The sequence below is a fragment of the Geospiza fortis genome, unplaced genomic scaffold (assembly GCF_000277835.1).
Source record: "Geospiza fortis unplaced genomic scaffold, GeoFor_1.0 scaffold10, whole genome shotgun sequence".
In the NCBI taxonomy this organism is placed as follows: Eukaryota; Metazoa; Chordata; class Aves; order Passeriformes; family Thraupidae; genus Geospiza; species Geospiza fortis.
This window is the reverse complement of record NW_005054326.1, coordinates 1,733,829-1,758,685: the sequence shown is the minus strand read 5'-3', so window position 1 is coordinate 1,758,685 and position 24,857 is coordinate 1,733,829. Positions and strand designations below refer to the sequence as shown.

General features: G+C 41.3%; 1 protein-coding gene across 1 annotated transcript in view; it reads right to left on the bottom strand.

The window, feature by feature from the left end:
* Nucleotides 1-203: 203 nt before the first annotated feature.
* FBLN1 (fibulin 1) overlaps nt 204-24,857 on the bottom strand; it is a 61,910-nt gene continuing 37,256 nt past the window's right edge. Inside the window, exons 15-17 of the mRNA XM_014307017.2 lie at nt 14,827-14,969; nt 13,092-13,223; nt 204-1,368 (exon numbers count right to left, since the gene is read on the bottom strand). Of these exons, the coding sequence (XP_014162492.1) occupies nt 1,229-1,368; nt 13,092-13,223; nt 14,827-14,969 (415 nt within the window). The 3' untranslated portion in view covers nt 204-1,228. The remainder of the gene's footprint in view (nt 1,369-13,091; nt 13,224-14,826; nt 14,970-24,857) is intronic.

The window sequence follows — 24,857 nt, the reverse complement described above, 5'->3', positions numbered from 1 at the left end:
CCAGGTTTCTCCAAGCCCCATCCAGCCTGAACTTGGACACTTCCAGGGATGGGGCAGCCAGAGTTTCTCAGAGCAGCCTGTTCCATGCTTAGTGCCAATAATGACCAAGGGGGTCTGGTTTGAGTGGGGAATATGTATAGGATGAATTTGCTTACAAAAGCTGTATCATATCATCTTCCTGGGAATCAGAAACCATGGCATACTTTGGAGTATTTCCCATCTGACCTTCTTTATTTCCTCATATCTTAACAAACACAACAAACTGAAACATGGAGTTACTTCTTTTCTGTTCTGTAATAAAAAAGATACAGTATTTTGATGCCTAGAAAATACATTAAACATTCATTTATTGGTGAGGTTTTCATTATATAATTACATATGCCTTATTTTGGTGCATAGGAAATGTACAGTTTAACATGCTGATTTTATTACCAATTTTAAAAAGGCATGGAGCTTTATAACAGACAGGAGATATGATATTAATTTTCCACGTATTGCTGAGTACTGGTGAGATTGGAATTGAAGCAATATGCTGTAAAAGATTAATTTCAATGAGAGGTACTTGTTCAATTAGAATCAAACAATCTTACAATCAAATAATAAGTACAAAAAAATAGGAGTATTTTTTTAATATGTGCATGTTAGTCTGTAAGTATTTCTAATTCATTTTGCACTTCTTCTGGTAGCTGCTGCTGAATGGCACTTCTTAAATATCCAGGCTGAACTTTTCAGGAATAATTAGCAGTTCTGGGGACCTATTCAGAGGGTCCAAACCTATTTATCACTCTCTGACAATCCTCTTCAAGGTAGTTAATTTGAGGTGAAATTATTAATCCTTATCCAACTTCTTCCATCCAAAGACACCATATACTCATCCCAATGAACTCTGACATCTGCTTTGTTACACAGCCTCTCACCCAGGTTATCTGGCCAAGGAGCCAGTTGAGATCTGTCCAAACATTTAGAAAAGTTTTAAATTTCACCAGGCAGCTGAGCAGTTTTCCACACTACATATTTATACAAACAACTACATCAGGCTCACTTAATTTGCTCAGCCCTATGTCTAAATCAACATAATCGTTTGTTATTTGTCTTAAACTATAAACCAAATATTTAAAAACAAAACAAAACAAAACAAAAAAAGAACACTATTGGGTTTTAAAAACAAGAATATGACATAATAGCTTGTGGTAATGTTTCAGGCTGGAGCCCTTGCTGTGGGTGTCCCTCAGAACCAGTACTCGGACACGAAGATGTGCACGTTGACGATGTTGCGGTGGGACACCACCCCGCCCATGACATAGTTCATCTCCAGCTTCAGGATGGCATGGAAAGGTCCAATGATGGGCCTCACCTGGCGAACTACACCTGTGGGGACAGAAATGGGTTGCTGAGATTAGCAGATCTAGCTAGGTCTGAAGGACCTACACCACCCTTGGTGTTCAGTATAGCCCAGGGAAAGGCATTTTATCTATTGCGCCTGTAAATAGCTTGCAAAAGAAGGATAAAATGCAGCTTTTGAGTCAAATATCTGGAAGCTCTATAATGAGCACTCAACTGTTGCAAATGGCAAAACTCTCCTATATATTCTGAAATCAGGTTGGTTTTTTTTTACCTTTTATCTGGAGACATAAATTCAATAAGCATACTGTGACAGTGCTTTTACACAGGGCAGAAGGAGATTTCCCTGGGTAACCCAGAACACACATTGCTCAGAGGAGTACACGAGCACACCTGGGAACTCCATGCAATTCCTGGTATCGTGTTGAAAACCCCATTTCATTTGGAACAGTAGAAACTATCTGTATTGCATCAGTAAAATCAACCCTTCCCCTGTGAACATCAGATGACACCAATCTATAAATCATTAGTGTGCTGAGTCATGGATGGACAACCCCACTGGACACAACAGGAATAAAGTTTAATAAGGAAAGAGGGCTATATCTGCATCTGCCCCTATGTCATCCTCAAGTGAATGGTGGCCGTCCCTTTGCCAGCATTGGGGTTTGATAAGTGTGGTGTTTGTGAGGGTCCCCAGGACATTTACATTCTTGCAATGAACTTTCTCGTGCACTTTATGTAAATAACTTCTTGTTTTGCATTCTTTCTTGGAGGAAGAGAAATTTGATGGACTGTTGGTTTGTCCAATGTCATTGGAGAGGTGGCAGTGTCATCCTCCAATCCACTGTCACTTTTTGGAAATCTATAAATATTGGAGTCAGAAATTAAACACCCTCTTTTTTGCCTTCGAGAGCTACATGTCCGTGTAATTTTATTTTATGTCCTATAGCAACAGGGGAGGACCCTGAGGAAGCACATCTGGGTCACGAGGGGTTGTCTGTGCCTTGGTGAAATGTGGCTACACAGAATGGTGATGCAGCTTCAGACCTACAAAACAAAGTCAACACAAGCTTTGCCATTGATTCCAAGGGCTCCAGATCAGGTTCTAAATATATTCTCACTTGTTTATTTTCTAGGCCTGGTGTTACAGAGTAGGCAGCTACCAAGCTGCTCTCAGCTGAAAAGGATGTCCCCAGATGTCAAAATCACATGAAGCCAAGGTCAGCCAGCAGGCACAGGGAGTCTGGTGGGGACCCCCTCCACAGCCACCTCTCTCTGACAACAGACTGCTCTGACAGGCAGTTTGATTCAGAAGGAAACGCACAGTTAAAGGAAGGATGGTTTGAGATCCAAGGAAACGCACAGTTAAAGGAAGGATGGTTTGAGATCCCCTCCTGCATGCTGGGGATTATAATGGAGTCCCAGCTGAGCTCCTGCAGCTGTTCCCTACCAACACTCTGGCCTGAGATCTGATGGGAGACATAAACGTTTGCTTATGCAGCCTGTCAGCACCTTTTCCTAAGGCACTGATGGCATTACAGTTCTGTCCTGTTCAAACACTAACTAATATCTTCAGCATGCAGTGAAATTGCAAACTTCTCACCACACTCACTCTGCCTGCCATATTTGATGAATACACTTCTTAAGCATCCTGCCCCCTACAATCTATATGCATATATATACTTACATTTTATTTTTAAATTTTCTTTAGCTTTCTTGGCTACTCTCCTGTACCTTATAAAAATGACTGGGCTTGGCAGATGATGTATTGAAACAGAAAAACCTTGCTAAAATTGTCCTCCCTTTAGGGTAGCATTTAAAGCATTTTACTAACAACACATCACATTATTGCAGGCACTGCTCTAAATGAGAGCCATGGAAATGCACAGCACTGAAATCACTCAGTGCTGGCAATTTTTACCAACCCCATGAGCAGCTCCTGCAGTGACCACCAAGCCCTAGAGAGCAAAGGCTGCTGGTTTGGTTTAGCAATCCTGTTATAGCATTCTACACTTTCTGCACCCCTCCACTGGTTTACTCTGCTCTAGAGGTGGGATTGCAAATGGTGTTTTCTCTGCTGTGCTATGCCACAGTATGGCAAACATTCACACATCACTGATGCAGCATTCAAAGCCATTAGTAACCTTCTCATTGGCATTGAGATGGATCCTGCTAACAGGCAGGGAAAAAGGTGCAATGGGCAAACACTGCAGGCCAGGTGGCAGTGCCTTTTCACACAGCTGTCTTGCTGCATTTTTAAAATCCAGCTGATAAAATGGCTTGAGAAGTGAATGCCACACATGCTGACAGCTATACTGAAGAAAGAAATTGAGGGAATGTAGAAAGAAACAATACTCTGACAATATTTATTTCTACAGTTTGTTGTGCCAATGTTCTAGATGGTCCTGAAATGACCACCACTGCAGGAACTATTTCCCTTCTCTCCCATTAAATGAATGAGGATGATACAGGATGATACAGCAGATGTGTAAGGATGCATTCATTCTGAATAGGTAGAATGAAAAAAAAAAAAGAGGAGAAAGCCTTGAAATGTTCTTCTGGACAAAACCATATGAGTGGTTTGCTGCTCTTGGCAGATTCACTCCTTGAGAGCTTTGCATTTTTGTTTTGTGACAAGTGCTAAAATGGAAAACCTGAGTGTTTTTCTTCACCAAACTCAAGGACAAACACAGGTGGACACCATGCAAGATGCTTTCTGTGTCTGGTTCTCTCCTGTCTCAGACCTTTCACATCACCTATGAGGGAGGCATAGCTCTGCCAGGCCCAAACAAGGCCAGCAGTGCCTTGGGCTGACTCACACAAAAGACCAAAAAAATAAATCTTGAGATCTAGGCCTGGTCCATGACCTTCCCTAGATCCTTTCTGGCCTTCCTGGAGATTGCAGTGACATTTGTCTTTTTCTATGGGAACTTTTGATCACCACAATCTTTTAAAGATACTTGAGAGTGCCTTACAATGACATTGGCCAGTTCCCTCAGCACTTGTCCCTCAGCACCCATGGACTTGGTTATTCCCAGTTCAAATGTTCCCAAACCTGAACCTCCTCCACTGTGGGTGAGTATTTCCTGCTCCATATCTTCCTCTTGCTCTGAGAGCCCCAGGATTTCTGAAGGCCAGTCTTACCAGTAAAGAATGAGGCAAAGAAGGCATTGAATACTTCAGCTTTCTCCATGGTTTTTGTCACCAGTTCTCCTGCCCTATTCCTGCCACCATAGGCAGCCTCCCAGGCATTCTTTTCCTCCACTCCTCTCCAGTTCATGACAGTGCCTAAAGGAACAATCTAGCTGTCAAACTGCAGGCATTTCCCAGACCACCAGATATCTGTCTGCTGACTTCAGAAAGTTAATTTATACTTGAGGTTCCTCCATCTCTCAAAAGCTGAATAGCTTTTTTTTTATTTTCTTTTTTTTTTTTTATGTGTGAAAGCTTTTTCTATTTCTCTCCATTATTTGTCACAATAACAATGTGGCTCCTGCTATGTGGTGCTCTATAGTTTCTGATATGTTTTATTAATAAGTGGCTGCTCTTTGTAAAATGAAATATTTCTTGGTAATCATCACTTCAGGCATCAAATCATATACAGAAAAATAGCTCTGAAGATATCATTAATCCTTAAGGTGCCACACCTGACAAACATAACTACAGTGAAAGGATTCAGAAAACTCATTAATCAAAATACAAGTACCAAAATAGATTTCCTCTTGCTTTGAAGTATATTGCCCTCATAACATTGTGAATTAGACCTTCATTCAAGTTTGATGGTGAACACTTCACAAAATAAAAGTTTTGGAGAATCAAGTCAGAGCTGGATGGTAAGAAGGTTTCCATGCTGATGGAGAACTGCTTCACAGGAATGTGGCTGGCTATACAAATCTTTACTGAGCTGTCTGGGGACACGATTTGCAAAAACATACTTTTCAAACATGAACATCCCAGGTCTTTTTTTAGGAAAAAGCCTGTTTTTCAGCAGTTGAGCAGCCAAGTGATTATAAAATACTTCAGAAGTCAGTTTGGCCACAAAAAAAATCACTTTTATAAGCTATATGACACTCGGGGTAATTTCACTGTTGGTTTAAGCTGATCAAAAATAGTGGTCCTGTTATATCCTCCACTCTTCTCCTTGGATGAACACCTGGAAGAACCAAAACCAAAACCACAGCCTGCCACACAAGCACTCATCTGACCACAGGGTGGAGTGTGTGCTCAGAGGTGGGCAGGAGAAGGGGATTTCCCTTTGGAGCACCCACAGATCTCCATAACACTGAACACAACATTCTCCTGGTGGGAATAGAAGGGTAGCAGTGATTTGGGCACTGTCACAGTGAGTACTGCACTGGTGGCATGAACAGGGCTCCTAATGACTGCAGTGGCACATTACCCTGGGAGACAAAAATAATATATGTGCAGGATATAAAAATAATACATGTGCATGTGTGTGTGTCCATGGAGAAGTTCAACAAGCATTATCCAGCAGTACAGTACAGGAATTACATTTCAGCATGGAAAAAGGATATTTCTGCATTATTCAACAGATCAGAAATTTAGGATTCAGTTTGTTATGGATTCAACAACTCCATCAAGTTTAATTTCATTAACACTTGGGCTTCACTAGAAATCTTTGCTGAAATGCATCAAATAAAGAGGCCATAAAGAGGTGTCATCACAGTAACACATTTTTTGGCCAGCAACAAATGGTGAATATTTTCAAAGCTATTATCTGTCATGTTGGATCATATGGAGCCTCGGTATTATGAAAGATTTTTTTTAAAAAATCTTTGATTTTACTGAGGTTTGGCTAGTTTACAAATACTGTGATCTTTATTAAGGGCACTAAATAACTTCAGAGAGATGTGCTCTTATCTTGGTTTGGCAAACTTGAAATGCTTTCAGATGTCTGGTTTGCCTTCCAGCCAAACCTGGCAATGGGTTTCATTGTTGACAATGCTGTGAAATCACTCATGCCTAAAATGCAATAACTGTACTTGAAGTAGCCTCATTAAGAAATAGTTTCCATCATATATTTTTAATCTTTCCTCTTCCACCTTTAGGAATATGAGATGCTCTGTGTATTAGAAGAGCTACTAAAACAGGTGGAAAAACTTCAGCAATGGATGTCCAAAATGTGCAAAATCACATATATCACCCTCTTGCTACTTTATTCCCAATATCTTATTCATGTGAGAGTGGTTCACCCTGCCTGTCTCACAACCACATTATTCCCATTCAGCCACACTTGGGTCCACAACACCTGGGCAATTAATTATTGCAACCCTTGTGATAAAAGCATTTCTTGGCAAAGAGCCACAGTTATGGCACACAGCACGATATGGCTCTGTGATTTGATTTACCATGGAAGAAAAAGAATTTAATCCTGAGGCTTTGACACAGAAGCCCCTATGGAGTGCTCAGTCTTCACCTTGAGGCAACAGCTCTGCTTTTCCTGTGCGCAGAATTCTGACAAGGAGGCTTCCTGAACTTTAATGTGTGTCAACTCCTGACCAGCTCTCAAAGGAAAATAAAATAAGGGTTAAATAAGGCTAAAATAAGGGTTCACTTCACCACATTTTTCCCCTTTAAAAACAAAAGTTAAGGTAGGATTGTTTTTTAAGTGAGCCAGGCATCTGTGTATCATACTGAGAAAGATTTAGGATACACCTTGGGTCTTATCTTCCTTTTCCATTTTTATGGGGAGTGTAGGTGCTGCTGCAAGAATAAGATGGTTGCTATCAACACACAGATTTGGATATAGCAGCAGAAGCACCTGAATCACAGAATTATCAAGACTGGAAAAGATTTTCAAGACCATTAAGTCCAACCTTTGACCAAACACCACTGTCTCAACTAAAGCAGAGCACTGGGTGTCATAACCAGTCATTAATCAATTGCTCATATATTTCACACTTGGAGATCATCATAAAAGCAGGTCTTTGACTACTTTGAACTGGGGCAGAGCACCTCAGAAAGCTGGATTCACACAGACATCTCTCAGAGGAGCTGCTATAGTATGTTTCTTGGTGTACATTGTGGGAATCCACAAAATCAGAGGGTTTTAGGAAAGCTGCAAAAGGCAGGCCTCAGAGGCAGCAGAACTGTGATGTGAGCTAAGCAGTAGCCATGAGATAGGTCAGCAGAAAAATTATTTAAAAAGTAGAAAAGCAAGGACAAATAGAACAATGGTCTGTGCATTAACACTTGTCTAGAATAACTCCCTAAGCTACAGAAAAGTTTATCTAGCAAAATATTAGGAAGTTTGAAGCTTAATAATAGAGCTTTGTGCATTGTGTTTTAAGGCTCACAAACAAGTATTGTATTTGAAATCAGCAAGCATTGCTTTATCTAAAGGTACTTGTGCTTATACTGGTTGGATGGAACTACTGTCAATGTGCTTTTGCTTTGTGTGATTGGTCAAAAAACCCATAAAGTGAGTTGTAACATTAAGTTCTTGGTCTGCTTCCCGGGATGTGAGCTGGTGGCATCTTCCCATTGTCATAACCATGTAATGAGACTGATGCTGAGAAATAAAACAGCTCAAGGCACATTCAACAGCAGTCCTGTCCTGTTTGTCATTTGTACATAGACCCCTGGCCGGCGATATACTGGATTTCAATTCTGGCTTTTTTTACTCATTTGTGCAGTATGTCATCCCACTGTTTGACATGAATACCAGAAAATGCATGCTATGCAACCTGAACCGAGGACTTTGGTGCTCTTTGCTGTCCCTAACCTAGTCCATTTCTTTCCCAAGTTGTCAGGTTTTATACTCCCCACCACAGTTCACAAAACTCCATCAGAGCTGCAGTTAATTTATTTGCCTGCTGAGCTTTATGGAAACTGTAACCAAAGGTGGTCTGTACCAATGGGAACACCTTGTACCACCTGAGAGGTGAGATGAACATAGATCAAGGAGGAGAGTTGAGTTAACCTGACTCTTTCACTCTGTGCTGGAGTGAAATTTGGCATTAGGAAGGTTGTTCCCCTTGAGATCAAGACTCATTCTCGCCAGAAAAGCACCTTCAGCATTTCTCAGATATGAAATGAAAATTTGCCTCCTGCTCAAGGTGCTTCTTTGCCCCCAGAAGAGCTCTCCATCCTCTTTTCTTTTTTTTTTTTTTTTTTTTTCTGGAGGGGAGGGAGGGTGTTGAGCTATTTGACTGCTGAGCAGTGCAGTCAGCAGCCTCCTGAAAGGGCAGGTTTGGGCAGCAAATCCAGGATCCCATTTACCAAATGGCTTCTGGGCACCCTCATCTCCAATGCACTGCTGCTGATTGCAACAGGGCAACCTGGCACAGAGAAAAACTCACAAAATATTCTTTTGTGAGGAGGTCCTCTTGTGAGGGAGGAAGCCTAGGGATGAGACCAGAACAAAGATACTGAAAGGGCATGTGTCTTTTTTAATGTACAGCTGCAAAACCCTGTTGAAAAACCTACTGAGTTATGTCCTGCTCCACATCTTGCTGGTAAGGACTGGGCAGCACCAGTTTTGTATGGCCAAACCCCATTTTGTTTCACACTTGGGACATTATAATCACAACAAAATGTTCCTATTGTTGCTTACTTTCTAGAAAGGGTATCCACATGGGGAGGTGAGTGTTCTCCCTCCTTGCCCCTGTAAGCAGCAGAGCTTGCCTGGATGCCCTGGCTCTACAGAGACCCAGCTGTAGTGAATTCCTGCTTTCAGCCCCAGCTGTGCCAGGAACCCCTCATGAACCTGAGAAATTTATTTTGCTGAACACCAAAACATAGGCATAGCAAGAACCAGACAGCCTCTGGCCCAAAGACAGAGTTTGGAGCAACAGAGAAGGAGAGAGGAGCTGAGGGAAATGTGAAGGTACTTGCCTGGCAGTGGAGAGTGGGTCCAGGGACAAAGTTCAGAACCAGATCTTTTGCAGACCAATGATTGAATTTAATGTCAGACCATACAAACATTTGCATGGAGGACTGTAAAAAGACTGCCACACTGTGAATGGGCTGTCATAACCATAGATACAGAACTACTTATGAGATACAGAACTACTACCCCTGTGCTAAGGACAGGGATCACAAAAGTCAAACAGGCCTGGAGTCTCCTTCTCCTGCCCCAGCTAATATGGGATCTCACAAACACACTTGCTCATGGTACCTGATTTTGTTTATCTTCTTGATCATTTTTGACAAGTCTCTCCTCAGACTCTGGAATGCACTAAACAATGACGATACCACAGTAGAAATTAGACCCGTGATAAATCCAGCATAGTGCTATCAGTAGTTGAGACACTTTAATGGTTCAAAGGAAGCGTCACAAACTGTCACCCACGTAAAAGAGGCAGGAAATTCAGGACAGAGACAGCAATGGAACCCTTGAAAATAACAGTGGAGAGCATCTACACACCCATCAGTGTGTACAAATGTATTCAAGTACCAGCACAACCCCCCATTGAAACTCCATAGTGACTTTTTATACCTATATTGGCTCTGGATGTTTTCCAGAAGAATAACACCATTCTGCTTTATAAGCAAGGATATAGGCTTAGGTTATTAATCAAATGCAATATGGAAGATTTCAGCCTATCAAAACTACTTTTAGATGTATTGTGAAATTTTAAAACCTTCCTGAAGTTTACCAGACTACAAGGTGGGATTACTGTTTTAAAAAATGAATGCATAGCTGAAGGGGAAAGTGTTTTATAGCAACTGATAATACCTTAGGCAGTGATTGGACATTTTTGCACAGGTTGAAAATGCATTCTTCATTTTTCACTGACAGCTGGTTAAAGGAGGAATGCAGTGAAAAGTCTATAAAAGCTTTAAAGAAACACCAAACCTGGATAGGCCTGCACTTCTGTTTTTCTCCCACCCATGCTAGTAAGTGATGTTAGGTTTTTAACAGTATCATTTAGATTCATTGCCACTTTGGCCTGTAACCACACCAGGAAACAAGGAATCCTCAACACCTTCTGAACCAGGAAAGATTTGGGATTCGCATCTCTTTTTAATATAACAGGGTAAAAATATTGGGAGCAGCTTTTTATATAATGCTTTTTCATCAGGTTGCATGAAGTCTACACACTGCCGCTCCAGGAATGTGGCTTTCATTCTTCCTCTTCCACTGGAAGATACTTTCTGTAGGTCAGCAGAGCTACTCCTGGAGTTTGTCCGTAGTTCTTTTGGCTCCTCCATGTCTGATATTTCTAATCATTGATTCCTGTTGGATATGTTTTCTTTCCTTGATTTTGCAATGCTGTCCTTGCCTCTTTCTTCTCCTACCTTTGGGCCTACTCCTTCTACATATCTTTTGGGAGACTGTGTTCTTTCTTTTTGTAACATTCCCTGGGGCAGTCCTTTCCTCTGCTTCTATTTTCTTCTTTTGTGTACCTCACAACTGCTCCTCCACACTCATCTCCTCCAATGACCTCAGCTGCAATCTCTCCATCAGCAAAGCACAAACCAGCCTGATCAGCCATTTTCCATCCCATCCCACATAATTCAGATTGCCTAACATCTCCCTGAAGTCTCAGTGTCAGCTTAGAGGGATAACGGCTGAAACTGGTAACCTCAATCTTTTCAGCCCAAAATTCTCAGCGCTGAAGCCCCCACTTTTCTCCTGTTCTTTCGTCTCTAACAGCTCATCCCACTCTTTAAACCTTTCCCAAAAGAAAGGTTTAAAAATTTCTCACTGTAGAAATTGTCAATCTTTTCTCTTGTAGAGAAAATTGGTCTTGTTAAAAAAAAAGATATTTGGTGATCTAATTTCCATTAGCAAACAAAATAGATTTGCTATTTTGGCCATTTCTCCTGAAATAGTACAACAGAATGAAGCATGCTTCTTGTTTCTTTTACCAATGCATTTATGATTTATTATCAAAATAAATTTATTCTTTCCTATATAAGCAGCAAAAAGAATTAAAAAGTATGTATAAAATATTTTAAAATATGCTGCATGGATCCCAGTGGCATATGTGGTCATCCAGCATGATGATCCAGGTGTGCTCTCCCAGAAGGACATAAATGGATTTTTGCAACAAGTTGGAACATTGAAATTGCAGAAAGATTCCTGAAAACCCTTCTGTTACTGCCATAGTTGGGCATTTGCTCTGCTAGAGTTGCTATGTTCCACAGAGTTCTGATGTCCCTGTAACTTAGTGGGATAACCACTAAAGCTTTCTGATACTGTCTGTGCCCTTTGGGGTTTCCCTCCCTTACACAAACCCTTCCCTTTCTTTAAAACAGGGACTTTGTGAGTTCTCATGGACTAGGATCCCATCTGATCTGTCTTGAAAACTTCCCAGAACTTTTTAAGGATACACCTAACATTCTGATTATTAATAATAATAAAAATTATATTATGATGAGAGCAGCAGAACTGCTGCTGGCAGAATTATTTGCAACCCTAATATCACACAGACAATGTGCTGTCCTGAACCTCTGCCCCTCCAGGTAATTTCAGCTGGGGGGTTGTTTGGATTTTCCTTTTCCAATTCTGCTGTAGGCAGTTTTCTTTGCAGCTTCCATCCATTAATCTCAAAGTACTTTTACACAGAGGAATTAATTAAGAGTCTTACACACAAGAATTAATTAAGACAGTAGTAGGCATGTTTTATCATCTCCATGTTGCACAGGGCGAACTGAGGTGAAGAGAGTTGCCCAATTCTTTCACAGAGCTGGGAATACACTTGGGCATGCATCATATCTTCTCTAACTCAGTGTATAAGGATATCCTTTCTCTCTTTACAATGTGAAGCAAATAATCTGGTTTACCCAGTAAAATACTACTGACACACAGTCCTGCTCTTCAAAATGGAAACCCTTCCCTCAGGCAAATACCTTGGCCAGTCAAATTTCCAAACACATCCTTCTTTCTTAGTTCAGACAGAAAGAAGCACACGGCACGAAAAGCAAACTTCTGTAACTCCTGTGAGATCTGATAACATTTATACTCTGCTAAAGAAATGCCCCAATAACTGAAATCTGTAATCTTATCCCGTTTTAACAGACTCTCCCTTTTTCTCAGCATTCACATGTATACTTCTGTTTGATCAAGAAAGAAATAGAAACCTAATGACTTAGGATTTTTATCTGCAGTTCATAAAACCATTGCAGAGCTGACCTTGTGCTGTCTGCTTCTGAAATGCACCAGTGCCACCTTCAGACCATGTGAAATAGGGCTTTTGAAAGCTGCAGGGATTTTTCTTTTCCCCAGGACAAGTCCTGCTGAAGCACATGTATAAACCTGAGCAGAATCTGCATGTTCACATACCAAAGCACTAGTGTTCACTGGGAACAGGAGTCCTTTATTTTCATAAATAAACATTAATAAAGAGCAACCAAATGCTACTTTTTAATACTTGGCATGAGAATTCCAGTGTATTCCCCTGCCACTGCCTGGGCAGATCCCATTGGGCAGAGCAACACATCAGCTGGGATCTGCTCCTGCCCTCCTCCTTAACATCATTTGCCAACTGCTCCTGGTTACATTAGGTCTCTCATCATTTTAAAACTAAGACATTTGCATTTTTAGTTAGAGCTAGTTCTGAAAAAAATCTAAAATACTTCTCAAATTAAAGAATAGGCCTCTGGTATTCTGCATAAAACATTATCCGTGATATTAGTTCAAATTACACATATTGGACTGAAGAATATGAAATCAACACTGGCTTGAAAATCAAGGTAGGGATTAATTACTTGAATGAATTTCTTTGACCCTGTCCTACAGGGTAGCTGAAAGAAGAAAGCAGGCAGAAAACACTACTCACCCACTGTCATACCATCCATGTAACGCTTGATGATATCAAATGAATCTCTTAAGTTTCCTTCTGTAATGTCAAATATGATATCTGCCTGGTTGGCCGGATATGTAGGTGTGATGGCACGAAGAAAAATGATCTCTGCAAGTAAAGAGGATCACAGAATGCACTGACAGGTATTTGAAAACACCACTGAAGAATCCAACAGAATTTGATCCAAAATGACTTGTCCTCAAAGCTGGTGGAAGACATTGCCCTCCCTCACCACTCCCAGTTTGTCCTTTAAAATGGAAAGGCAGAAGATCTAAGGGAAGTGCGGATTTGGATAGATTTGTATTCTCCTCCTATTTCCACCATCCAAGGGCCCTGAAGCCAAAACACTCTTACTTTTAAAACCAAAAAAGATTGCTCTGAAGAAGCCAACCAGATTTCCAGCATGTTCCCAAAGAGGACAACACCAAGGATCCACAGGCTGGGCTGAGGAAGGAACCAAACAGATAAACCTCTCTAAACTTCTCCACTCTGATTCCCTAGGCAGTCACACAAAGTATTGCCATTACAAATTAAAGAGTCCTTTTGGAGTACTGGAGGAGATGTTTAGTTTTAAAAGTAAAACTGAGACTATTTTCAAGTCCCTGGTGAGGGATGGAGGCATTATTACTCTCATTATTATCCTCACTCTACAGATGATGAAACTTGACTTGGAGCTGTAAGAATTCACCTGAGGCCATGCACTGAATTACAGTTTACATCTTCTGGGCTTCAGCAGTAATCTCACATCACTAGGTCTCATCTCTTCTTATTAAAACACCAGGATGGACTAATGAGGTTTGGGAAGCATCCTGGGCCAAATCCTTAGCTCTGCTGCCAGTACACCTGGTGAAGCTGAAGGGGTATGCATGGGAGCAGGAGTGGCCATGGGGCATTCCCCCATTCCCTGTGAAGCAGGGCCAGCCAAGGCCTGGAACAGGCCTGACAGAACCTACAGGAGCTCTGCATCAGTGGTTAAATTCTTCCTGTCTGGGCAAGGACTGGGATGTCTTTTTCTCCACTCCTGCCTGGTGCAGAAGGGAAGAGTCAGCTTTGGCTTTCATTTACGACAACTTTCTGAAACAGTTGAAGAGTTTCAGAAACTGCAGGACTTAAAAACTCACAAGTACTGCAGAGGACAGCCACTCGGGTGCTTTTTGAAATTCTTGTCTTAAAAACTTTCTGCCCAGTCCTTGGAATTTGCCTTCCTTTAATCTATAACAAACACTTTGTTCATAGGTCAAAAATTAGCCAATCATCATATACTCAATATAATTTATTTTGTGATTAATGTCTGCATGAAAGGTTTTTATTCTTGGAACAAGTCACCTGTCAGTAGCAAACAACAGGGCATAGACAGATGAGAGAAATATATTTAGTACCTTGTTCCTACAGCAAAACCTGCAAACAAGGGAAGAAGAAATGTCATGGGGCATATGGCTATTGTGTGAGTAAATGTGGTACATGGGATTTCAGAGTCAATATTTCCTTAGACTTGGAAGCAGTGTGAGTTAGAGCTCAGAATGACTTTCTTTCCTCCATAAAATTAAAACTCCTGGGTATTGATGGTTTTAATTAAATGAATGGTAAACTATAATTTGGAGCTGTGCAAACATTTATTGCACTGGTAGTGAGTCTGGCTTTAGGCAAGGGTTTCTGGTGGAGGTTTTATGTGCTGCAGTCTGTTAAATGGAACAAGGAACAAACCACTTACCTTCAGGTCTTGTAAATTCTCTGAACGTGGGCAGTGAAATGACAGTGTGGGAAATGGTGTGGACAGGATCCAGCAGGCAGCTGACATCATTTGGTCGACAAGACTTGATGCAACGGATGGTGTCTGTCTTTTCTAGTCTGACCCTAAGAGAAACCAAAAAGAGATTCATTCATATATAGACTGAATATTAAATACTTTGGTGTTTTGCAATCCAGGCAGCCAGAAACAGTAATTGACAGAAGTGTTGATTCTTCACCACAAAAACTTAGACAAATGCAGGAAGACCCCTGAAGAACTGGGTTTGGCTCAGAGTTGCAGTCAAAACCCCCTCAAACCCAGCTCTTCAAGCCAGGCATGTGAAAACAAAGAGAACTGTGGTGCCCAAGATGCCATGTAATGTCCTTTTCCAAGGACAAACAATGAGACCCACACCCTCTCAGATGGCCTGCTCTCAGCAATTTCAGTGGAGCCACTTTTGCTTGCACAAGCCTTTTTTACTCAGTCACATAAAGCAGACAGAATTGTTTCTGTTTTAGAAACCTGGCATAACTATGTAAAGGGCCAACTTTCACAATTTTCAGTGTAGCAAGGGCCAGAAGAGCCTCTTTTAAGTCTTTTTTTCACACCCTCCCTTTCCATCTGGAAGAACTGAGAAAACAGAGAGGAATGGAAACTAGGGAGGGAAAAAGTTAACCACATTATTTAAAATCTCAAAGGTTGAATTCTGAGCTTGGGGAAATGGTAAGGATCATTTCATATTCCATCTCAACCAGCTGCTCATTCGGCCTTGAAAGTCTATTAAAAGTTAAATGACTTCTCACCCTTGTCCACTAGAGTGAATTTAAAGTCACTTACAGTTCAAGAACTTCACACAATGCCCACTCTGTGTTCATGAGAGATGAAAGGGCTGTGCTGGGACTTCAAATGTGACTAAGCCCCACAAATGATCTCAACTTTGACCTGCCCATTTCTACATATTTCTAAGTGGAAAAAGAAAATGCTGCCGTGTCAGAGGAGGGGGGAATTAAAACATTAAAAGTAAGAATAAATTACTGAGTTAAAGGGAAACCAAAAAAGGAAGATTTATTTTGTTAGATAATTCTAAAGAAAAATCATTCTTGCTCTTTTCAAAATCATTCTTGCTCTTTTCTCCACACCTACAAACCATCTTTTTTCAGATGGTCAAAGGGACTTTATGGCTCTATTTATAATCAATATATCAGTAACTTCTTATTACATGTTCCCAACTCTGCTCATCAAAAAAATTAACCCAAGCATGATGATACTGTATGAAGTTAAATAAGGGGAAACCACAAATCAACATGAAGCAACTCATGCTTCAACAGATGTGAACTGGCACAGTCCATAGGGAGACAACAGAGCTGAGTTAATAAATTCCAGCTGAGGCTAGTATACAGGTATTACACGGGAATACAGATATTCACACCCTGTACTTGATGTTTTGAAACTGGACAGGAGATCCAGGCCAGAAGAGGTGGCCTGCACCCTTTTACATCCCACCATTATCTGTGTACAAAGTCTTGTCATGTCCTAGACACCTCACCTTAACTTGGGACACTATTGCAGATTAAGTACTGTTAGAATACACAGAACATCCTAAATTACCACATCTGTCTTTAGATAATAGAATTTGTATGCAAAAAACATTGTAGTGGGAGTGTCTCAGGCATTCAGTAGTGGTCTCCTTTTGCTTCTTCCTGGGTATTAAAGGGAGCTTTACTCTCAACTTCAGCTGGAACAAAAGGCAAATACAAGTATTTCTGAAATACTTTGCCAATAGAGCCATAATTTTGTGTAAGGTGAAGTCCTAAATAAGACTTGCACTCATGATGCCCACCTGTGGAATAAAGCCTTCTGACGTGACTTTGGTGCAGATCAGAGGATCTCAATGGTCACAAGTGATTTGTGTTAGCCCTCATCTAAACTGAGTTTACAGATCCATCCAGCTCATAACCACACATGTGACAGATAAATGTCTGTGTCAACTCTATTTCTTTGCACCTTTTGTCTCTCCTCTTACAAAGTCCACTAACTTGGGGGGTTTTTCTTAGCATGCTCTGTCTACACTGCTAAACTGGAATTTGTTCTTTCATTATACTCACTCTCTGATCACCTTTCTTTTGCTATCCCTGCGAATTGCCTCATGCCAGCATATCCAAAGTGCAGTTGATAACACTTTGTTCTCTCATTGCTTCATCTTTTGGAGGTCTCTGACCTGGAGTAACTTCTTTCACAACTAACATCTATTTAAAATCCTGATATTTCCTATAAATTATATGCTCTGTTCTCATAATACTTAATAATTTTATCCTTACACATCATCTATGCATTTAATCTTCTGATTAGCTGATATTTTCCATTTTGCTCATGTTCTACCATGGGGACTATGACTGGCAAAAGTTTCTTCCTCAGCGATGAGAACCTTTTTATTTGTACCTTTCCTTCAAGTTTTCTGCCTCTAGCACAAATTACAGCTTTGGAGGTCATCTTCCCTTTGGGCATTTTCATTTAGAGAGAAGAAAGTTAAGAAACAGCTCAGCTGCTCTGATTATTTCCAGAGTATAATCTTTTCATTCTTCTAAGGTCCTGGTATGACTCCTTTTCATATTGTCTCTTAGATTCAGTCAGTAAGTTCTTTGGACCAGGAGCTGTGATTTCATTTTCATTTGGAAAATATAAATAGCACTATGTAATTACCTACATGCTCCTGAAAGTCCCAGTGACACTGCAGCATTCAAGCATCTGACACAGGGCAAAGTGAGCTTTGTGCTCTTGGAATTCCTTGCTAAATACAATTAATGTGGCAGCATTTTACAACACTGAGGGTTATGTTCTCAAACTCCCTTATTTTCCTGCCCAAAAAATAGATATATTAATGTTTGCAAAAATGCCCCAAAAATATATATATCAATGTCTGCAAAAATTTATTTTTGAATATTTATCCTACTTCACTATGGCCTCATAAGGAACTGGTAACCAGAGAACATTTAGATATAATCATCTTCTTCTGTGGCAGTAATTAACCCCACTAGCCCAAGTGACATGGGCTGTGCTCTCAGTATTTAAACCTGGGACTCTCTCCCCACTGGCAGCTTCTGGCACCTTTACAAGGATGTGTCAACAGGCTTATTAAACACTGGCATTGCTTATGAGACCTGAACTCCTGTCAGCCAGCTGTGATAAACTTTGCCTTGGGGAACATGTGATACTCTGGCAGAGTGCTGCAATCCTGCCCTGATCCAGGCATCCAGGAGTCATTCCTTGGGCTCAGGTGATTGAGGCTCATGATCTTGCTTTAGAAGGTTCCCAGTTTCCACCCTTGTACCCTGACTGTGCTGTCAGCACTTACATGGTGAGATATTTTTTCTACAGGTGCATTCACATGGATTATTCCCTGTTCTTCTATGGAATGACTGTTCTGCCTGTCTAATGAGCAGCAGAGACACCTGAGCCCGGGGTAGTGTAGGACATTAATTTTTTGGATCATATCTCTGGGAGTGAACTTTTAATATTTATCAGCACAAGGACTCTGTGTAATAAATAAATCCTCTTTCAGCTCAGAAAACAAAAGAATTCCAAAGACATTCCAGCTGTATTGTTCTTGACTGCTTAGAAGTAAACAAAGAAAGTCAAAGCAAAGGAAGAAAGATTTGGATATTGGAATTCTGACTGACTTTTCAGAGCACTAATGGTTTGGTGTGATGGTAGTTGTGGATAAAGTCTTTACTGGTCAAAATTTATCAGCTTTAATATGAAAGCTGGAGAGATGAAAGTGTTATGGGTCAAATCAAATATCTTTTTCAAATGTTCCTGTAGATGGGAACGTGTCAGGACATAGCCTGTGAAACAGAAAGGGGCTCTCTGCTATTAGTTGAATGCTGTTATGAAGTTGATCGCTGTTCTGCCCTGTCATTAGTTTTTCCATTCAGCAAAAATTCCACAGAAAGAAAGATGAAATATCTCTCAAATAAATGTTCTTTAGAGGAGATTAGCTTTTGTGCCATTCTTAGAAGCTAGAACTGGGATCTGTACCTGGTGGAAATCAGCATTAGCTCACGGGATACAACAGAGCAACAATAAATAGGACAGCTTGAGAATCTGGCTGCACACTTTTATACTGACCCACCTCAGGGGTCCTAAGGGTCCAAATTATGCCCTTTTAACAGATTTCCAGAAAATCCACACTATTTGCCACATAAGCGATGAAATTTTCTAGAGATGTCTCAGTTGAGACACTTCAAAATATGTACCTATTTTCTTTGAAAAATTTAGCCCTACGTAACTGTGTATGATCAGTTGACTCCCCTACTGTGTGAAGTAAATTAATAGCTTTCAGTCCTCAGGATGCTCAGGTAATGAATCCTTAGATACCAACTTCTGCTTTGTATTATGATGCAGAGTACACAGAAGAATCTCCACAAATTAAGATGTTCAGTTATAGGGGAAAATGGAAAACTGTAATGATGATGGCAAATAAAATGCAAGCGCAGCATGCAACAGATGAACTAAAACTTTATTAAAATCGGGGGGGGGAAAAAGCTACTCTTGGAAGAGAAAGAGTAGCCAGTGATGACTGTAAGTTAGGGATCAAAGCTGTGCAGAGACAAAGATAAAAAGTTTGGCAATAAATGTGTTGACAGTTCCATGACGGGACAGTCGCATTTGGATTGTCAGAAGAAGGTCTCTGGGCTCTGTGATTTGACGCTGCATGACCACAAGGCCACTGTGGTTGTTCACTTTTTTTGTGGTGAAAAACCCCTCCTGGTTCCCGCTGATGATGGACAGCTGAATTTTATCCCCAGGGACAGCATTGGAAGGGCCCATGCGGAAAATGTCGGTGGGTACTTGGATGTTGGTGGGGAAAGAGAGGTGATAGTAGGTTATTCTCAGGGGCAGGCTCTGGCACTCCTTATTTTCATTACAAGGCAAGCGCTCACAGCGACTGCAAGAAAAGTGAGAACACAAGACAAGAGGAAGATTAGCGCACATTTAGCGAGTGGGAGGGAGAGCAGGGGCACTGGGGGTGGGAAAAGATAGGCTGACTTGCATCCTGCATCCACTCTTCAGCCTGGCACCTCACTCATATTGCAAAGGGACAGGAATTCAATAAGGATGAACTTGCCTGCAGCTGGGGCTTTGGGAGAAGAGCTGCCATTGTCAGAAGTGTTGCCCTCGCTCTGCAGGCACAGATGGATCAAGTCTGGCACCTCAGCAGGGGTGAGAGTTTATTTTCATTTACGTCAGCCAAGACCCCCTGGGAGAACACTGCCACTGTTTTCCCCTCCAAGTTTTATTCTTTTGCTGATTGGACATATGTTCAGTAGAGGAAGAGATTCTGAATGGTAAGGGAGTTGTCTGTGTCTTACTTGGGATGTCTGGCTGTATTTTAAGACTGAGTGAAGTGTTCTGAAAACCATGAATGTCCAAGGAGTTGGTCTCTGAAGATGAACCTTTTCCTGCTGATATGGCATAAATACTGCTCTGTGCTATCAGAACCAACCAGAGTCAGTCTAACACCCATCTAGGCAAGCCCTGAAAACAAGATCCAATGGTCTGATGTCTCCAGCATGTCCTATACATTCAGTCTCCTCCCGCATAGCCCTAAGTCGTGGGAATGATTCCCCGTGACTTTTTGGTGAGAGAAGAGTTTGCTCTCTGTTTTTCATTCCCTCAGCACTGTGTCCCAGTGAAAAACCCAGAGCACCAGCAAGAGATCACCCATACAGGCTGGCAGGGAGCCACAAACCTCCACATTAGCAGTCACAATCTTCATGCATTCTGTTCCAGACAGAAGTAAACTTTGTCCAGAAAATACAGCAGACAGCTGTGGGCATCCAAGTCACTGCTGTTTAAGGGTGTTATAGTTTATGAACACATTAATGAAGATCTGACATCATGGTACCTGGTGGGTTTGAGAAGTGTGTAAAGGATTGCTCACTGGGCAATTTTGTATGCATTTCAGGTTAAAGATATGCCCAAATCACCACACAGGTATCCAAACATCCTGTCAGGCAGGTGTGTGGAAGTAAAGGTAGACAACAACAATCTCAGCTGGATGATGACTTTGCAAAATTTCATCATGATCAGGTTCAGCATTTAGCTCCAAACTTGCCTCATGCAAAACTATGAATCAATTAAATTATATGCAAGAGTCTCTCCACTCCGAGCAGTATTTGCTCCACCGGCTGGAATTTTGGAACCTTAAAGATTTCTTTCTTTACCAAGAAATGCTCCAGCATAAAAGCAGGGTTTGTTTCTTACCACCTCAAGGAAATCTGAGTGTCCGTTTCATTACTTTATTCTGACGTGAGTTTGAGCTCCTATCAGCAGGATCTGCTACCAACAGAGCTGTGGTTCATGAGCAAGCCCCAATTTGTTGCCAATGCATGGTGATCTGAATTCCAGGAACTTCTTGTTATATGCAAAATCAGCACTTTCAAGAAGACTAATTAAAAGTACCCTCAGTTCTTCAATTAATGTGTTGCATGTTTTCTTTTAATACTACTTGCAAACAAATGTGGTTCTTTGAAGCAATTCTTTGAAGATTTGAATGCATTCTTAGTTTTATTCATGTGTTCAAAGATCATGCACAAGTCCTCACAGGATGGCCAGCTAATTAGGTGCGGATACTCTTGAAGTATTTTCAGGTATGGAGAGCTCTGCATTCTTTTCTGAAACGTCATTAATAACTCCACTGAGGAGAATTATTTGGTGTTGTTAAAATCATGAGGCTACTTGGTTTTGCTGAAATCATGGAGCAAGTTGAGACACTTCATTCCTTAGTTGGAAATGTTTTCTTCAAGTACAACTTCTTAGAGGCATGTACATGCTTATGAGCACTTACACTCTCATAAAGGTGCTCTCCCTTATTATTTTATAAACGTAAAACACATTTTTAAATTATGGCCAAAATTTTTTAGGTCAACAAAAACCCAAAGCTTCTAGCTTTTGAGGACTTGGAAAAGGATGTCCTGTGGATTCAGAGAGTTATTTGTGAAGATAGATGTGTGCCTGCAGCTAGGAGCTAAAATTATTCAAAATTCATCATCCTTTATCTCATGCTTTGGTGGTATGCACTGCAAACTGCACTGTATGTTCAGTTTATGTGCAATAATTGTTCCCTCAAATAACCACAGAGGAGAGATGGCAAATATTATTGCTTTCAAGAGCCAGAGTTCATTCTGGGGTCACACAGCACAAAGGCGAGGAGCAAAGAGCATTTCAACCCTCTCTAGACTGCAGTGGGCAGCAGGAAATCACATGGAGGGGGAATGCAGCAAGCTGCAGCTCCTGAGGGAGCAGCCCAAGCCCTGTGGCTCCTTGGGATGGGTGAGCTGCCTGCACAGCTCCTGTGTCCTGCCCCGGCTCTGTGAGCCACAGGACAGAGCCAAGGGAGTGCTGAGGAGGCAGAAAGTGCTACCAGAGAAAACCAGCCCAGAGCCCAGGGGCAGTTTTATATTTGCAGTATTATTATATATTATATTATTATATATTTGCAGTCTTTGAAAAACTCTGAAATCAGGTGCATGGGCTACAAAAGTAAGTGTATACTGCTGCTAAATGCTTATTCCTGAATTTGCATCCAGTTAGTTTAGCTCACTTTCTACTCTGTTCCATCATGTTTATTTATGTGGCTGAAATAACTGGTTTCAAAGAATTACTCCCAGTTTGAATTTCATGTACCAAACACTGATAAATGAAAACTGCCAAAACTGGAGGGATTCCATTTGCAGATAATAAATACAACATTTTGTAACAGAAAAACAAGGAGAAAAATATTTTGTGCCTTCCCTCACGTTAATTTCTGAGTCAGATTTTCACTTCATTGTGCTCAAAGGAGCTGAGTGGTATGCAGCAATTCCTCACGTGCTGAAGGAAAACAAACTTTCTATTAGCAAGATTTATGGCCTTACAGCTTACTTCCTACAGGGAAACCAACTCAACATGCTGAACAACTAACCAGGTTTTATTAGTGAACTATACCCTCACTACACTTCCTATGCTGCAGATTTCCAGAGCTGCAACAGCCTTCCAGGCCTCCTAGAATATATTCCATTGCAAAGTGGAAAAAAATAAACATTCCTCTTGCTCATGCTATTGTTGGTGTGCACTCCTTTTCAGCAGGTTGCACCACACCATGAGGTCCAAGTGAGCCATTGCCACATCATGGACATTGATGCCAATGATCAGCTGTGCAGGGAAGGTGTTTTTTGTCTTAAACAGAGCAGAACTTTAAGGGAATGAAACCAACTGGTGGTTGGTCTTCTCAGACCATCCTTAACCAGAGGAGAATCTGGAGCCCCACTTCAGGAAGAGAAACAGGATACAGCAGAGTGGTAATGAGGATGGACAAGTGCTCTCTATGCTCCTGCTGTCTGGAGATAGTCTCTAGGACATTTCAAGTTGTAGAGGAGACAGAACTATGTTCTCTTTGCCCTCAGCACTGAGCCTTTACATCCTATCCTTGTCCCCTTCATCTGTCTTTCCTAATCTAGTTTCTGCTTCCTATCCCCTTTCCTAGCCCATGGCCCTTGTTTCTCACTCAGGGCTATCTACTCAGCCAGTGCCAGTCCTCCTCCTGCTCCATTCTCTCCTGGCTTACACTTCGTTCTCTGAGTTTCCACCTCACAGCCCTAGACCCAAAGCACAGATCCTTTCCCTCAGCATCTTTGTATGGCCATCCCAAATTATTACTTCCTTTGATGGCCCCCATCCAAATCTGGAATGGAATAATGGAATCATTAAGGATAGAAAATACCTCCAAGACCAGATCCAGCCTGTGACCCAGAGCCTTGTCACAAAGACCAGAGCACTGAGTGCCACATCCAGGCAGGCATTCCTTGGAAACCTTCAGGAATGGGGACTCCACCACCTCCCTGGGCAGCCCCTTCCAATGCCTGACCACCATTTCAGTGAAAAAATTCTTCCAGATTTCCTCTTGTCCTGTCATCAGTTCCCTGGAATCAGCCACCCTTGACCATAAGGACCTGACCCCCGTGGTTGCCCCTTTATAGTTTTACCCCATTTTCCCTGCTACCCCTGAAGCATCTCCCAGACTCATTCTCCTCACCTTGACATACCTTCAGATCCTTCCCCCCGTAAATTCAACCTATCATCTCCAAGTTTTCATTTTCTTCTCATTTTTTTCTTACCAAGGTGTCTCCTCTCTCACCCATGCTAGAAACATCTCACTTATCCATGGAGTTGGGGCTGTCCAGGCAGGCAGCACCTGGCCCAGGACAGACTGGGCTCCTCTCCTCTGGCTTTATGTGGGAGCAGGCTCAGACAGCCTGTGGAGCTGGATCTGCATGTCTCAGACTGCTTTGAAGAGCAAGAGGAAGCTCAGGACCACTAAATCAGAAGTGAACTCTTTGCTGATGGAAGAAGAAGACCTCTCTATTGATAGGAAGAATTAAATTACAGTGAGGGAGATAGCCAAACACAAATACAGATTGCTAAGAAATCCTTATCCTTCAAGGACTTGAAGAAAAAGAACTCTCAGAAAGATTCCAGGTATGTCTGAGCCTATTTTGGCATAGAGGAGTGGATTAGGTTTACCCATCAAGGTCTTAATTTCTTAAAAAAGGCTGAATGCAATTTTACAAGCTTTACAAAGTTTGTAATTTTAAAGGTTTCAGAGGATTTTGGTGCAAAAGCAATTTCATAGCAAATTTCAGATTTCTGCTCCATAACATGACAGCAAACTGTTAAAATAAATTTAAAAAATAAATCACCAAAATGTCTTTAAAACACACATACCAGTGTGTTCCTCTCTACACTTGTTCTTGGAAATGGGTGAACTGCTCTGGGTGAAATTTGCCAAAACTTGAGCCTGAGTCAGACACCTGGCATGTAAAATTTCAGCCATTGGTTACATTTTGGCAAACTTTTAAGGAGTTAAAAACATGTCCTAATAATGATAAGCACCAGGCAGCCTTAATAATATGCACAGACATGTCTAGAAAATAGAAATAGTTCCCCATTTGGCTCAATGCAGCACACATCTGACA